Source organism: Mus caroli, unplaced genomic scaffold (genome assembly GCF_900094665.2).
Source record: "Mus caroli unplaced genomic scaffold, CAROLI_EIJ_v1.1 scaffold_16201_1, whole genome shotgun sequence".
Lineage (NCBI taxonomy): Eukaryota > Metazoa > Chordata > Mammalia > Rodentia > Muridae > Mus > Mus caroli.
Genome location: NW_018390929.1, coordinates 10,236 through 24,736, shown reverse-complemented (window position 1 = coordinate 24,736; position 14,501 = coordinate 10,236). Strand labels below are relative to the sequence as shown.

The 14,501-nt window shown below is 35.8% G+C and overlaps 1 protein-coding gene across 3 annotated transcripts; it reads right to left on the bottom strand.

Annotated features, from left to right (window-relative positions):
• Positions 1–332: 332 nt before the first annotated feature.
• LOC110288899 (killer cell lectin-like receptor 5) lies at positions 333–13,944 on the bottom strand. 3 transcript variants are annotated; one of them, XM_021155141.1, is made up of 8 exons: positions 13,866–13,944; positions 12,100–12,234; positions 10,253–10,342; positions 9,154–9,372; positions 7,033–7,172; positions 3,964–4,067; positions 612–767; positions 333–537 (listed from the first exon to the last, which is right to left on the bottom strand). In XM_021155141.1, the coding sequence occupies exons 2-7, from the start codon at positions 12,209–12,211 to the stop codon at positions 632–634; spliced, it is 801 nt and encodes a 266-aa protein (XP_021010800.1). In that variant the 5' UTR covers positions 12,212–12,234; positions 13,866–13,944; the 3' UTR covers positions 333–537; positions 612–631. The 3 variants fall into 3 exon arrangements, with proteins under 3 accessions (XP_021010800.1, XP_021010801.1, XP_021010799.1); XM_021155142.1 differs by having other exon boundaries at positions 427–537; positions 10,253–10,333; positions 13,866–13,924; XM_021155140.1 differs by lacking the exons at positions 333–537; positions 13,866–13,944 and adding an exon at positions 8,571–8,585 and having other exon boundaries at positions 632–767; positions 7,033–7,186; positions 9,150–9,372; positions 12,100–12,211.
• Between the last annotated feature and the right edge of the window lie 557 nt (positions 13,945–14,501).

Below are 14,501 nucleotides of genomic sequence, written 5' to 3'. Positions count from 1 at the left end.
GATGATTTGGGTAAAAGTTATTCCACATATCCTTGACCTACCCTTGCAAATGTTCACCAAATTTTATATTATATTTTATGGACAAAGGAATCATTTATACCATTGAGAAAAACTTCTACATAAACAAAAATCAAAACAAAATAAGATGGTAATCAACTAACAGGAGAAATCGAGCTTACAAAGAAATTTCTTCTCTTAATTTTACTTTCAATTGAGACAGTTTGTCTCGCCTGGCAGTTGTGGCACACGCCTTTGATCCCAGCACATGGGACAATTTGTCTTATCATTAATGGAAACTCAGGCTGTCTTTTTTTTGGGGGGGGGGTGGTGGAGGGTTCTTTATTCAGTTTTATAGGAGTTTAAGCAATCAGAAAGTAGACAATTCTGAAGGCTTTAGGGCAAAGGGTACACATTCACCAGAGTAGATGTGTCCTGTCTCCAACAGGAAGGAAAATGGCCTCTGTTCTGTCAAGATAGATACAGGACGACAGTCCCAATGCTCTTGCAGCTTTGTTTCTCTTCACAGCAGACTATGTTCTGTAATCAAAATACTTGTTGGTGTCATGAATCATTACAAGAAACAAATAAGGATCAACACATTTCACTTTTACCTTTAACTCTGGTTGGAGAGTTAATGAGGGAATTTATCCAGTTTCTTCCCACAAATACAGTAGTAGGAATTACTACAGTTAGTATCTTCTAGTCTTGTTTTAGATAAAAATACACATCCTCCAGACTTAAAGTTCATTTTCCTTATTTTCATGTCGCTGAAGAGAAAAGACAAGAGTGGGCAACTGGTAAAATTTGAACATTCAGTGAAAAAAAAATCATGATTTTAAAAATTCTATAGGCCAAAGTATATGAATATAGAACTGTTTATCCTAAGTTCATCACAAAAATATTTTCATCTAAGTTCATTAAAAAGAAATGGTCTCTTATCACACCAAAACTCTACATCACATTTCACACTCACAAGTGTTTGATCAGTGGATAAATCTCATTTTCAATATTTCCATAGAATTATTTTACCAATCTTGCTTTCACATTTATATTTTGTAAATAAGAATGCTATAACAATAGTAAAGCAGATGTGTTTGGCACACAAAACAAGGTCTTATATGTGTGTGTTTTAAGGAGAAAGGGCATATTTCAAATATACTCACAGATGAGTGGTTGTAACTAATGTTTTTTGTATTTTTTCCCTGTATTCCTAACCACGCCATAGCTAAAGGGTCTTCACAGACACAGTAATCTACTGAATTCCATGTCTGCAACAGAACTCTGATTTCTGCACTATGATATTTTAGGGGCCTCAACTAACTTTCTGTTTAAAAAACTGAAGCTAATTTTAAAAATTATAACAAAGACAAATTACCACAAAAACACGAGCACTGTGCATTCTGCGACACATGGGCTACATAGCAAAACTAGAAATAAAAAGGTAATTATGTAGTAATTGATAATCAAGATTATCTTGTATAAATCAACAGAAATGAGATTTCTCCTCAGGTCAAGGTGTTAGGAGGAGTTGGACAAACCTCAGATGGTCAGGGAAGCACTGTTGCTAGTTTTTCCCCTAAAAGCAGAAACTGACTAAGGAATGTACTCAAAACGAAGATCCCCAATAATAAATCCAGCCAGCCATTGTGGGGNACAATCCATCCTTCCAGTTTTTAGGGAATGAAGGTAGAGGGATAACAGTTCAAGGTTAACCTTCAATATGTAGGATGTTTGAGGCTAGACTGGATTAATGAGAACCTGTCACATGAGAGCAAGAGAATGAAATCCACAGAAAGCACATGGAACCTAGACTTCCAAAGGAGAGTCTTTAGCAAAATAAAACATTTTTGAATTTTGGATTTAGGATGAGGAGAAATTGAATATTCAAATTTACCAAATTTAGGAATGGCAAAAAAATTAACAAATCAGATAAAAATGAAAAATATATTATTTGGATTCTGAGGGTTCAAGTACAAAGGAAGATTATGAACTGGAAAATAAGAAACAGGAGAGAATAAAGGATGCGTAAACTAAAAGTAGGGATGTATATAGGCCTTAAGGAAAACCACTATTTAGCAAGCTTATATTTGACAAAGACAAAACAGACTCCATATTTCTTCAGTGGTTTAGAGTATCGTATGTGCAGGTGCTTGTGTGTGTGTGTGTGTGTGTGTGTGTGTTTGGGTGTTTGCCTATTTGTTATGGGGGAGTAAATTTTCTTATTGTGATTTTGGTTTGTTTATTTACTTGCTTGATTTTATTTTCCTTTTGTTTTGGCTGTTTTACAGAGAAAAATAACATGACATTGAGTCTGTAGGAAGGTAGGGAGCAACAAGGTATGAGAACGGAAACAGATCAAAATATATTCTATGAAAAATGTAATTAAAATAAAAATTAAATTTTAGAAAAGAATAACAATTACAGAAGATATGAGTTTTCAAAGAAAACCAGAGTGCAAGGCAAAGGATACCTTCAGAGAAATTACTAACTGCTCAAGGAGTTGACAGAGAGCTCCCACACAGCACAGGTTATTGCTCCTGCCCTTGGGTTCCACAACAATGTGATAAGGCCTTGTTGCTGAAGATACTCCCCATTTTGACATCAAGACATTAGAAGTCAATCTCAAACCGATATGGAAAAACCTTCCACTGGGCAGGCAAAGGGTTAGTAGGCTATCTACAGGTTGCAGGGGAGAAGGGTATGAGCAGTCCTATCCTGCACTGTACCCTGTATGCTACCATGGTGACCTGCTGAGCAAGATATGTTATAAGATTAATAAATGATTTCTTATTGGAACTGAGGCCTTTACCATGGAAGGCACACATGCTTGGTGTTGTAATCTAAATAAAAAATTCCAGTATTGGGAAGATCACATGCCCTAGGTTGGAACTTGGTATATTCTGTCTGCTAAGTGGACACTCTTTAAGTTAACATTTTCAGTTGTAGCCTAGAACTGTGATGCCCTCAACCTTCATGAGAAAGCTTCTTTATTCAGTGAGGGGAGTCAGTGCAGTGTGGCAGAATTGTCCAAAGTGCTTTGGAGAAGTATTTATTGTGCTGAGCCCTAAAGGAGACATCTAAATAAACTTCATAGTCTCCATACCACCAGCAAGAGTCAGCAAACAACAGGGAAGAGGAAATTAAAAAATGTAAGCACCAGCAAAGGGGAAAGGCTCTGTGAAATTCTGCCTTTTTGAAAAGACGAAATTTTGTAAAGATTAGTTCTTTTTAGAAATCATTATTAGGTGACAGCTGCTGAAAAAGTGAGTTTCAATTCTTTATTGAGGGTGTGGCTAATGGTGGATTTCTTTATTCCAGTGCATGGCTTATCACCATGCATCTTTGGACAGTTAATTACGAAGGCAAGAGCTATCAATGGCACATGTTAGAGATTTGAGTAGGAGAAGGAGCATATATGTTCATATATTATATGATGTATATGTGATACTCAAGAAAAACTAATATTATTTAAAAAGTTAATGAGTAAATGTTTTTGTACAGATTATAGGTAAACAATAAACTTAAGATTCACACATAATACCTTTAAATGGAATATATGTGTATGTATACATAAACATGCTCTTATATGTATAAATAGCTGGCAATAATATAAGTTAACAACAATAAAAAAGTCAAATGAATATCTGTTATACTCAGACTGATTGTATCTGTCTTGCCCGTTCCCTAACTTTAAACCACCTTAAGTCGTTGACTTTCTCGTGCCCTTCCCATGTTAGAACACACCATCCTTAGATGTGTGCAATGCTAAGTCACTTTTGTTCATCTCCTCGACTATACAGCTTCTTTTGGTAACACTGGATCAGGAACTGCCTTATACAATTTGTCCTTATGTCTGAGCTCCATAGAAAATGAGGAAAACCATGAGAAATGGAGAAAAGCCTTTGCAGACAACCTTCTCAATCCCCAATGGAGGGTTAGAGTCTGAAGAGTTCAGAAACTCACAGTTTAGATGGGCCATTGTCAATCCATGCCCATTGCTTTTTTTTCTTATCATATGACAATCCAATCCAGTAACTGTCTGAAACAACCTGGAACTGAAGGAATTTCTGTAAAGGAAACAACATTGCTCATGATAAAATTTCTATCTGTTGGATGAGATGACAAGCAGGAAAAGTTCCCAGCATCCCTATGTCATTCTCTACTGTCCTGTCCTCCCACCACTCAGTCCCACCATATTAATTTTCTAAACTGACTTCCTATTTATATCAAATTGATGTCAGTTCAATGAGCTATTTAAAATAAAACCTTCAAGATTCCTCAGTTTATGACAGGATTTGTTATTGTTTTTCTTATACCAAGTCTCTGAATTTAACCAAGATTTCCTTGAACTCAAAATCTTCCTACTTAAGGCTGGCATGTTTTAGATTTGTCTTTTTTGGACTGATGTATCAATTCATTCTATTGCATCTACTATGCATGATCTAAGCAGAGAATTCTCAACAGAGGAATCTCAAATGGCCAAGAAGCACATTAATAAATGTTAAAAGCTCTTAGCCACTAGGGAAATGTCAATTAAAACAAAACTAAGATCATGTCTTACCCTAATAGGAATGGCTAAGTTTAAAAAGTCAAGGGATAGCACATGCTGAAAAGGATATGGAGAAAGGGGAACACCACTACACTTCTGATGGGGGGAACACTTGTAGAAATCAATTTGGTTGTTTCTCAGGATCCTGGCAATAGTTCTACCTCAAGAACCAGTTATGCCACTCCAGGGTATATAGTCAAAGATTCTCCACCATCCCAAAAAGTATGTTCATAGCAGATTTATTCATAATACCTAGAAATTGGAAACATCTTAGATGTCCCTTCACTGAAAAATGGATAAAGAAAATGTGCTACATCTATACAGTGGAGTACTATTCAGCTATGAAAAAAAAGCATCATGAATTTTGTAGGCAAGTTTATGGAACTTAAGAATATCACCATAACTGAGGTAACCAAATAAAATATGGCATTCAGGGTATGTCTTCACGTACCAGTTGATATTATACATAAAATTCAGGTGTCCATGATACCCTTCACAGACCCCAGTGGCTGGATAAAAGAAGGGCACAAGCAAGAATTCTTGAGTCCCACTTGGAAGCAGGAATGGAATAATCATAGAAGGTAGATAGTTGGAGGGAGGGAACTGAGTGAAAAATTTGATTGAGAGATTAGTCAGGGTTAAGAATCTGTTGTGCATAGGGGAGGGGGAATGGCCTGATGGGCATGAGAATGAATGGAAATCTGCAACTGATGGGGGGTTGGTTTTGGACATCTCCCAGAAGAGATGGCTACCAGTCATAGGGAAAATACACAAGATTCATCCAGGGTATCCTTAACTGTATCTCTATGTAACCTGGAGAGGCTGCCTCCTGTGGCCAATAAAGAATCCTGGAGGAGTGAGAGGGACACCAACATAACCACAAAACTTTGTCTCTAAACTTATCCCATCTATAGGAAACACAGGGATTGTGCTTTGAGCAAAGTCTAAGGGAATAATCAACCAATAACCAACTTAACTTGAGACACATTCCATGAAAAATCATCAATCCCTGTCCCAACAGTTATGCTTGCAAACAGGAATCTAGCATACATGTCCTCTGTGAGTCTTGGTCCACAGTCTGAATCATACATATACAAATACCCATAGCTAAACAGTGGATGGAGCTTGAGGACTTCTATGGAAGAACAGGTGGAAGGATTATGGGCTCTGAAGGGGATAGGATCTCCATAGTAAGACCAAGAGAATCAACTAACCAAGACCCTTGGGACTTGCAGAGATGGAATCACAAACAAAGAGCATACATGAGGTTGGACCTCAGCCTCCCTGCATATGTGCAGCTTGGCCTTCAGTGTAAGTTCTGAACAAGTGGAGTAGGCACTATCCCAAAAGCTGTTGCCTGTACATGGGTTAGGTTCTTGTAACTGGGCTGCCTTGTCTAGCTTCAGTGGGAGCACATTCACCTATTCTTATGGAAATGTGTTGTGCCAGGGGATACCTAGGGTGCACCCATCCAATCAGAGGAGAAGAATGGTTAGGGATGGAATATGGAAGGGGTGACAAAGAGGGGGCAGTGAGCAGGATTTAAAATGAATAAATAAAATACTACTACTATGAATATGAATACGACTACAACTATGACTACAACTACAACTACTACTATTACTAAGGCAGCTAATAATAATAATAATAAATTTTAGAAATTGGTTTTGTTTACTGTATCAAAAGGATAATTACACTATTGTTTGACATCAAATATACTTTAAGAATGCTATTTAAAAATCTATTAAATTGATGTATAAATATCATACCATGTTATAAATAACAAAGTTTTCAAGGTGATCCTGCAATTTTTTTCTCTAGAAAAAATACAGTCTTCATATTTGAAAAGATTTCATAAGTAATAATTAAAAGAGAATATGACAGAATCTTGAAAACTTTGGTTTTTTTAAAAATAGTCATTTCTAAAGATGGATATCCTTTTTACAGGACATAGGAATACTATACAGTAAATATTGTGGACTGTTTCAGTGGAAATAACTATGGAGCTAACTGGTCAACCATTAAATTCCACATTTCTCATATCATCTCATTTTGCAGACATGACCAGAGCACAACTGCTTTCCCTGTTGTCATCTGATTGCTCATCTCATGCAGCACTCAAGAACATTAAGACTCACTTAAAGGTTCCAAAGAGCAAATCCAAAAAAAAGAAGGGTTTACTTGGCCCTCAGTGGAGATAAATGACTCTCAGTAATAGGAGATGCTGTACCAAAGGATTACACTCCCTCTGGGAAAGACATGCTTTCTGAAGGATTCTCTTGTACACTCCTGAGAGAGGGAGGAGACTGAAAGACACAAGTGTCTTTGTAATAACGAGTGTCCACTTAACAGACTTGTGTCCCACAGTTATGTTCACATTACAGGAAAATAATATACAAATGCAAAAATGGATCCAGTACCTCATTATTCAGTGTTAGAGACAGAGTATAAGAAAATAAGGGGCACGTGAGCCTCTACAGTACCAGTTCATCTTCATCTTCTATCTTCACAAGGGCTAATCTGTTATTCTGGCAGTTATGTTTACATCCACTCCATGTATTTGTGCTCATGATGAAATAAAAACATTTAGTACCATAGCAGAACCAGTGTTTAACACCTGTACCTACAACAGAGAAGGTAAATGTCTAAACTTATTATTTTCTGGTATTTTGTTATCAGAGGAATATATTTATTAAATCAGTTTTTTTTTAAAGAGGTAAAATCTCATAGGTCTCAGAAAGTAGAATTCTATAATGGCCAAATACCCCTGCACACTCATGCATGATCTATGCAACATTGTTAATACCACTAGAGATCTAGAAATATTTCCTGTGTCAATCATGGATGAATCATTAGAGAAAATGAAGCACATACACACAAAAATATTGTTTATCCTTTAAAGGAAAATGAGTCAGCCTGACAGGATGATTTATGCCTATGACATGAGAACTCCAAAGAGAAAGACAGGAAGTTCACTAACAGTTTGAGGCCTTCCTTGGCTAAAGCATGATTTTCATGTCAGTCTTCTCTACATTGTGAGTTCCCAGTCATCCTGGGCTTCAAAATGACATCCTGTCTCACAGCAAATCCAAAAACAAGATGCTGACCTATGTGACAAACATCTCTGAACTTGAGGATGATTTGCAAAGTGAAACACACTGGGCATAGATAGGGCCCCCACAATATGATTCCAGGGAGATCAGGGAGATCACAAGTTCTATGAAGCAGAGGCTTGGGAGATACCTGGGGCCAGAGGCAGACAATGGCACTTGGTAGTCAGAGGCAGTTAAACTGCTGACAGAATTCTAGGTATGTAGTAATGCATTGTGCCCACACTCATCCACACACTTCTATATACTTAGCATTGTGCCAAAATCTGTGTTAAATTCTTTTACCTTAAGAGAAAAAGAGACAAATGAGAAAGGTTTTGGTGTTGAAAGTCTGTTCTCCTGATCATGTTGATTCAACCAGTGTTCTGCCCACATGTCTAAATGTTTAAAGTTGAATACATTAAAATGTGTGCAGTTGGTTTTGCAAGATCCTCTCAATATGAATATTTTGTTGCTGGAAATGCCAATGGTCTATTTAGAAAGATTATTTCCAACCTTCACTTTTCTGTGAAGAGGTATCAATGTGTAGCTCAGGCTTTCCTTGAAATTTCTGGGATGTCCTTATATTACTGAATGTTATAACCCTCCTCCCTCAACCTCACAGTCATAGGGATTACATCATTATGCTATCCTAGACAGGTAATTAAGTTATCTTAAAGTAATGGCAGAAAAGTTTTTCCGTGAGTCTGGAATACTTCAAAGATTGTTTTGGAGATATTTTTCCTGTCACAGATTTTATAATGCAACAGTTTTAAATATATTAATCCTGACATAATGAGAATCATCACATCCTACTGTCGCAGAGTGGTGAGATTATATACAAGAGCTCTTTGTTACAAATCTTGAAAAAGTAGTTAATGATGATTGATAAACTGTGTCAGTAATAATGATCAGTCACTCGCATGGGCAATAAAGGTTCCTTGTGACTATTGATGTTTTCATTTTCCCAGCCTCATTCACTTTGTCACTGGCAGATTTGCAACATTTAAACACCATGGTTAAACTCCCATGTCTGCCCCAGGGAGGGTCCATTTTACAAACAGTACAGATCTTTCAAAACCTGTCAGATGGGAAAGACACATGCACAAACAAAAAATTCTTCTTATAACTGCATCCATGTAAATGCACTAAGTCCATTTTAGCATAAAAAGTTCATAAATACAGTCTTATTAAAACCTTCCAATTCTGTCAGCAACAAAGTTAGAGAATCAGATTTTCTGCTAGACAGAAAGAAATCAAAATTATCAAAGTAATTCCCTCCCCCGTGGGCAGTAGGAATGCTAAACAGAACTTGGCTTCTAGAAACTATAAGATTCCTCTCATCCAAATATGGATTTCTGAGTTTTAATATCTCTACATGAAGTAAGCAACCTCCAGATGATTAACCCAAAGATTACAAGCATCTTCAGCTGCTGTATGTACTTCAAAGCTTCCAGAGAATAAATAATAGATAATAATGCAATTCTGTACTCATGGTATTCCTCTGCTACATACCTGTGTCTTGTGAGGAATCTAAATCTGTCTTGGTTTCACTGTACCATCTCTTCTGTTCTCTGTTGAGGGATTCCAGAAGTTCCTCGCCTGGACTGCAATCTATAGACTTATTTTTCAACATTTCTTCCTTTAAGTTGATGTCACTTTGCATGTTAGTATAGTTATGGTTGTGGTTTATAGTTTCGTGGATTTCTTGTTTGTGTTGACTATACTGAAAAACTAAATTAATCACAGATATAAAATCTAATGCTTATAAGAAATACATATCAAAATTTAAGCTAGAGAAAAAGCTTCATGTGGACAGCCAACACATATTATTACTTTCATTGGTATTTTAACATTTATAAATTAGCACTTCAATTAACTCATTATAGAGATACTTCAATTTTCTCTAAGTTAAGTTTACTGTAAAATAAATAACAGAGCTGAATAAATTTATGGTGCAAGTAACTTCCATTCACTTCAATTTTATAGCACAAATTTGCAGATAATTTCCTAAGTAAAATACTCAGTGAATACTTAGCACACTATGAAAATGTGAACAACAACAACAACAAAAAAAACGTTAAAATGGCACAATTCTTCTTTGAGCATATGGTTTGTAATATATCTACATACATAGTTATGTTTTGGCACAGCCTGAAAGAGATTACCTTTGTTAATATAGAGAAATCCAATTAAACTTACCTTAATGTTTCTGTACAGATGAAAACTTTTTTACGTGTGAATAAAATATACTTTGAAGAAATCTAAAAACAAGGCCATTGATTCTTTGCATAGATTTTTCTCAAAAAATGTTTATTTTAGATTCTCAATCATCTGAGCTGAGAAATTAGATGATCACCGAGTCCTCAGAACGAACATGACCAAAAATGAGACTGAAAAGGGGAACTCTCAACAGTCCCAGAGCTACCAGATTAAGTATGAAAAAGAAGAGTACACTGCAGTTTTTCAGGAAAAAATATTATAACTCCAGAGATTCTGACCAGTCCCCTCCTGATTATAGACAGAACAATGTACAGTATGTTTAACTGCGTAGTTCATGTCTAAAGCTATTCTCTAGGCAGAAGCTCAAAGAAGGTGCATCTCAGTTACTTACTCTTTGTCACAAGCACTGCAATAATTACCAGCCGAAGGGAACAGAGGATCCCGAGAGCTATCACAATGACCTGCCAAGGGACTGAACACACTTAAATCAGCAAAACAAAGTAAGAAAATCTCTATTAATAGAGTAGATCTCAATACTAATTACAATTTGTGTAGCATGGAAACAAGGGAAAATTTTGCACAAGTCTATGATATGAACTGACTGAAAATGTACCCTCAAGATTGTAGATTTCTACCTAAAATGTAAGGATTTTAGAAATCCTACAGGTGTTCACAAAATTTTGAACAAGGCCTGAGCCTTGCACAGTGAATCCTCCTGACTCAGATTAGAAGGAACTCGATGACAGGCATATGCCCTCACCCAATTCTATAGAGAAAAAAAAGTGCATTCTACAGATGGCACTCAAGGCATAGGTACTATCCAAGTACAAGATATCAAGCTGAGGATTGCAGCCTACCAAGAGAGATAACTGAGGGTGGGGAGGAAGGAAAGAAGGATGGATTTTTTTGAGAACTGGTAGGGAACCACAGTTTTTCTAGACATGATCTGTATGCATCACCATACTTGAAAGTGCCTATAATTCAAGAATCACTTTCTTCCTGTAAGTTCAAAATTGCTCCATATGATACTAAATATTTTGGTGTATCCAAGTTGTTTGGAATTTGAAACACATGCCTGTGATTTCCATTATATATATATAAAAAAAAAAGATAAAAATCACAGCATGGAGTACAGCTGTGCCAATGTGTATAGAGTAACTAAAAAGAATAAAAATTGAGATTTTCTCAATTTCAGTAATAAAAAAAATATTCTTTGACTTTTTTCAGGAACTCACCATAGGGTTTACTTATTCCCACTCAGACTAATCCTCACATCCCATCTCTCTGCATCTGCAACTTTATTCTCAGGAGGAAATGTCCTCTTCTAATGGACAACTGTTTTTGCATAGGGTTTTTATATATTTGGATATTTATGAAAATAAAAACATGTTCTTCAAGAGTGAAAGTATTGTTTCTAATACATAGGCTTCATTTCCTTAGGAATTTATTTCTCTAGAACACTTGGTGTTTTTCCAGACCCTAGTTTGTCTGCCAGTATTAAAGTTTAGATATTTATGACAATTAAAACACTTTCTTCATGCATGAAAGTATTGTCTCTTTTGGGGGAGTTCGAGAAAGGTTTTCTCTGTTTTGCCAGGCTGTCCTGAAAGTCAACCGTGGACCAGGCTGGACTCAAATTCAGAAATTTACCTGCCTTTGCCTCCCAATTAATGGGATTAAAGTCATGCTCCACCACTTCCAGGCTATAGTATTTTTTCTAATGCATAAGCTACATTCTTTAGGAGTTTGTTGCTATAGAACATTTTAATTTTTTTAACTCTTGTTTTTGTGTTAGTTTTAAATTTTTCAGAATCCTTCTTTACTAGACTAAAGAAACAAAACAAAACAAAACAAACAAACAAAAAAAAAACAAAACCCCTAATTGTTTCTCCCTTCCTGATTCCCAAGAAATTTTTCTTACAGATTCCCATTGTTCTAATCAGCCCACCTGATTTATTCCCTCATAAGCAAGCAGGTAGAAGAAAGGTTATATTTTTCTTTTTTTTAATTTTTAATTTTAAAACTTGATTGCTTTATTTTTTAAACTTAATTTTGAACAATTTTGTATATAATAACCCTCCAACTAATAGTATTTTCTTCCCTATCACCCTCCTGTATAATTAAGCCCAGATGAAATGTAACATTTTACTGTTCAATAAAAGCCAGTAGGATATTTTCAAATTACAAACATTTAAATTACATTTTTAAAAAGTGATTTTAGACACTTGAAACACTTACCTCTTAGGCCAGCTTTTCTAGGCTTCAGAGTCTCCTCCAGCCTCACCTGGTTCTTCAACCTTGAAGACTTATGGAATCTCATAGTCGAGAAAGTGACTTCATGCTCAGTCATCTTGGAAATATGTAGAGTATGTTCTTTTAAAAAATATGTCCCTGAGTGATTTATAAAGAAAATGTTAAAATGCCAACCTATTGGAAGGTACCTGGATCTGAAGATACAGAATGTTGGGAAAGGGTGGGGTTTGACTAACTCACTTAATCATCCAAAATCCCTGCCATGAGTGACCTCGAGTTCCATTACACGTGAGAAACCTTTGTAGATTTGTGTTAAAATTGTTTTTATTTCTAACGGTAACAGCAGTTTATAGAAAATATAGGAGTATTAACGCCACAGCCCGTTTGTTCAAAATATCCAGCACATAAAAATGTTAGGTAAAAGTGCTAACACTGAAAATCATTGAAAAAAAAATTAAACAATCTATTCAAATAACAAAGAGTCAAAGATTTAGGAATAAATAAAAATGTTTCTTTAAAATTATTTACACATTTTGATAAACACATGAATGCTAAATGATTTTTCAGTCCTATGACTCTCAGAGTTTCCCAGACACTATTGCAGGTGACTCAAGAGACAGAAATATCTCTTGTAATGAAGCTCCAATTGGCTGAGATATCCATCCTCTCTACACAGCCTCAGTCTACATATTCCTCTATATGGTTGGACTAGGTAACTGGATTCAACCAGAAAAGATCTTACTGAGTGTGATAATTCAGACCCAGAAAACCAATACTGAGTATTTTCTCTTATCTGAGGTTTCTGGTTCAGTCTTCAGAAAAGTTGGTTATCTTTAGTAACTGAAGCAACCAGGAAAGAAGAAGGGGACTTTGCCCTTGGGGTATGGGAACCACAGGAAAAGGCATAGAGGATAAAATACAAAGTTTCAATTTTAAATCCTTCCATCTAAATAGTCATGTCACTTATAACATACTCAAACATAATGTTTCAAGAGGAGGTTATATAAAATTGTCAGTATGAAGCATACATGATCTAATTAATGCTCATAAAAGATACAATCTGATAATAGATATCAATGTATTAGTAAACAATAAACATTTGTAACTGACATTTCCCTTACATTAATAACTGAGCTAAGAGTCAGCAGATAGTAAAAACAAGTTTCACATGTGATAACTTTCTTTTCTAATTTTTAATTTATGAAGTTTTCCTAAGAGATTCAGTTTGTCTTATTTCTTGACAAAAAAATTCCTTCAATTACAGAATTTTTTCCAAATCTTTATTTCTTAATAGTGCTCTTGGGATGGGTATATTCAAGCCAATGTGCACGTGTCCAGAAGACCATTTTACAAAGTGAGTTCTCCCACTCCACTTTCCTTTTAGGTACAAGGATCAAACTCGGGTATTCAGGGTATTCAGTAGCAAGCACATTTACACACTGACACATTTTACATAGATACTATTATCACAACTTTCAGATGGATAATATATAAACATTTAACCAAACTAAAGAGTCACGAATTCCATAGATTCCTCTATCTTAATTTCTTAGCACACAATACAAGTCCTAGCATACTCCAAAAGAAAATCACCGGTGCAGAATAACAGTTTTCACATGCTACCAGATTTAACCTGATATAACATAGCCAAAAGGGCTCTCATCAATCCAGTTCTCATGTGACACCATGTGAAATTCTCTAGAATATGTTTGATCATTTATTAGAAAAACAATAAAAGCAGCTATTTTTACCTGTGTCTCCACCTGAAGTGATGCCAGTAGAAAGAATGGATGCCTCAATTGGGGTAATGTGGGCCTTTACCGGTCTGTATCCCCTAAGAGGCTCCAAGAAGAAAGGCAGAACTAAATTTCCTCCGAGTGATACTCAACCTCATGTTTTTCTGCCCCTCCTCTTGACCAAATCGAAAAGAGGAAATTGCTTTTGCAACCTGAGTCTGAGAACAAATTAAAGGAGCAAAATATTGGGCCAGATGTTGCAAAAGAAACATCTATAAATGATATTTGAAGACAGAGAAGATGAGCACTCCTGCAGAGAGAGCAAAACCTGTGTCTTCAGCAAATCAAATGGGAAAAGGAGGGACTGAAGATTCTCTGCTCACAATTTTTAAATTTAGTGCTGGAAATCTCTTATGCTTCTTTTAATACTTACTTCTTGATTTTAAATCATGCTAATTGCTAATCAAGTGTGTATTAGAAATGACTTTAGTACACATATCCACTGGTAAAGTCTTCCTTTACACTATTCAAGCTTTTTAATCATAGGTAATATAGACAGACTGTGAACATTCACGTCATTCCACATGGAGTGGTCTTCTGCTGGGGTTTTCATGGTGCTGGAATATCAAATATAAGGCAATGGGCACACTC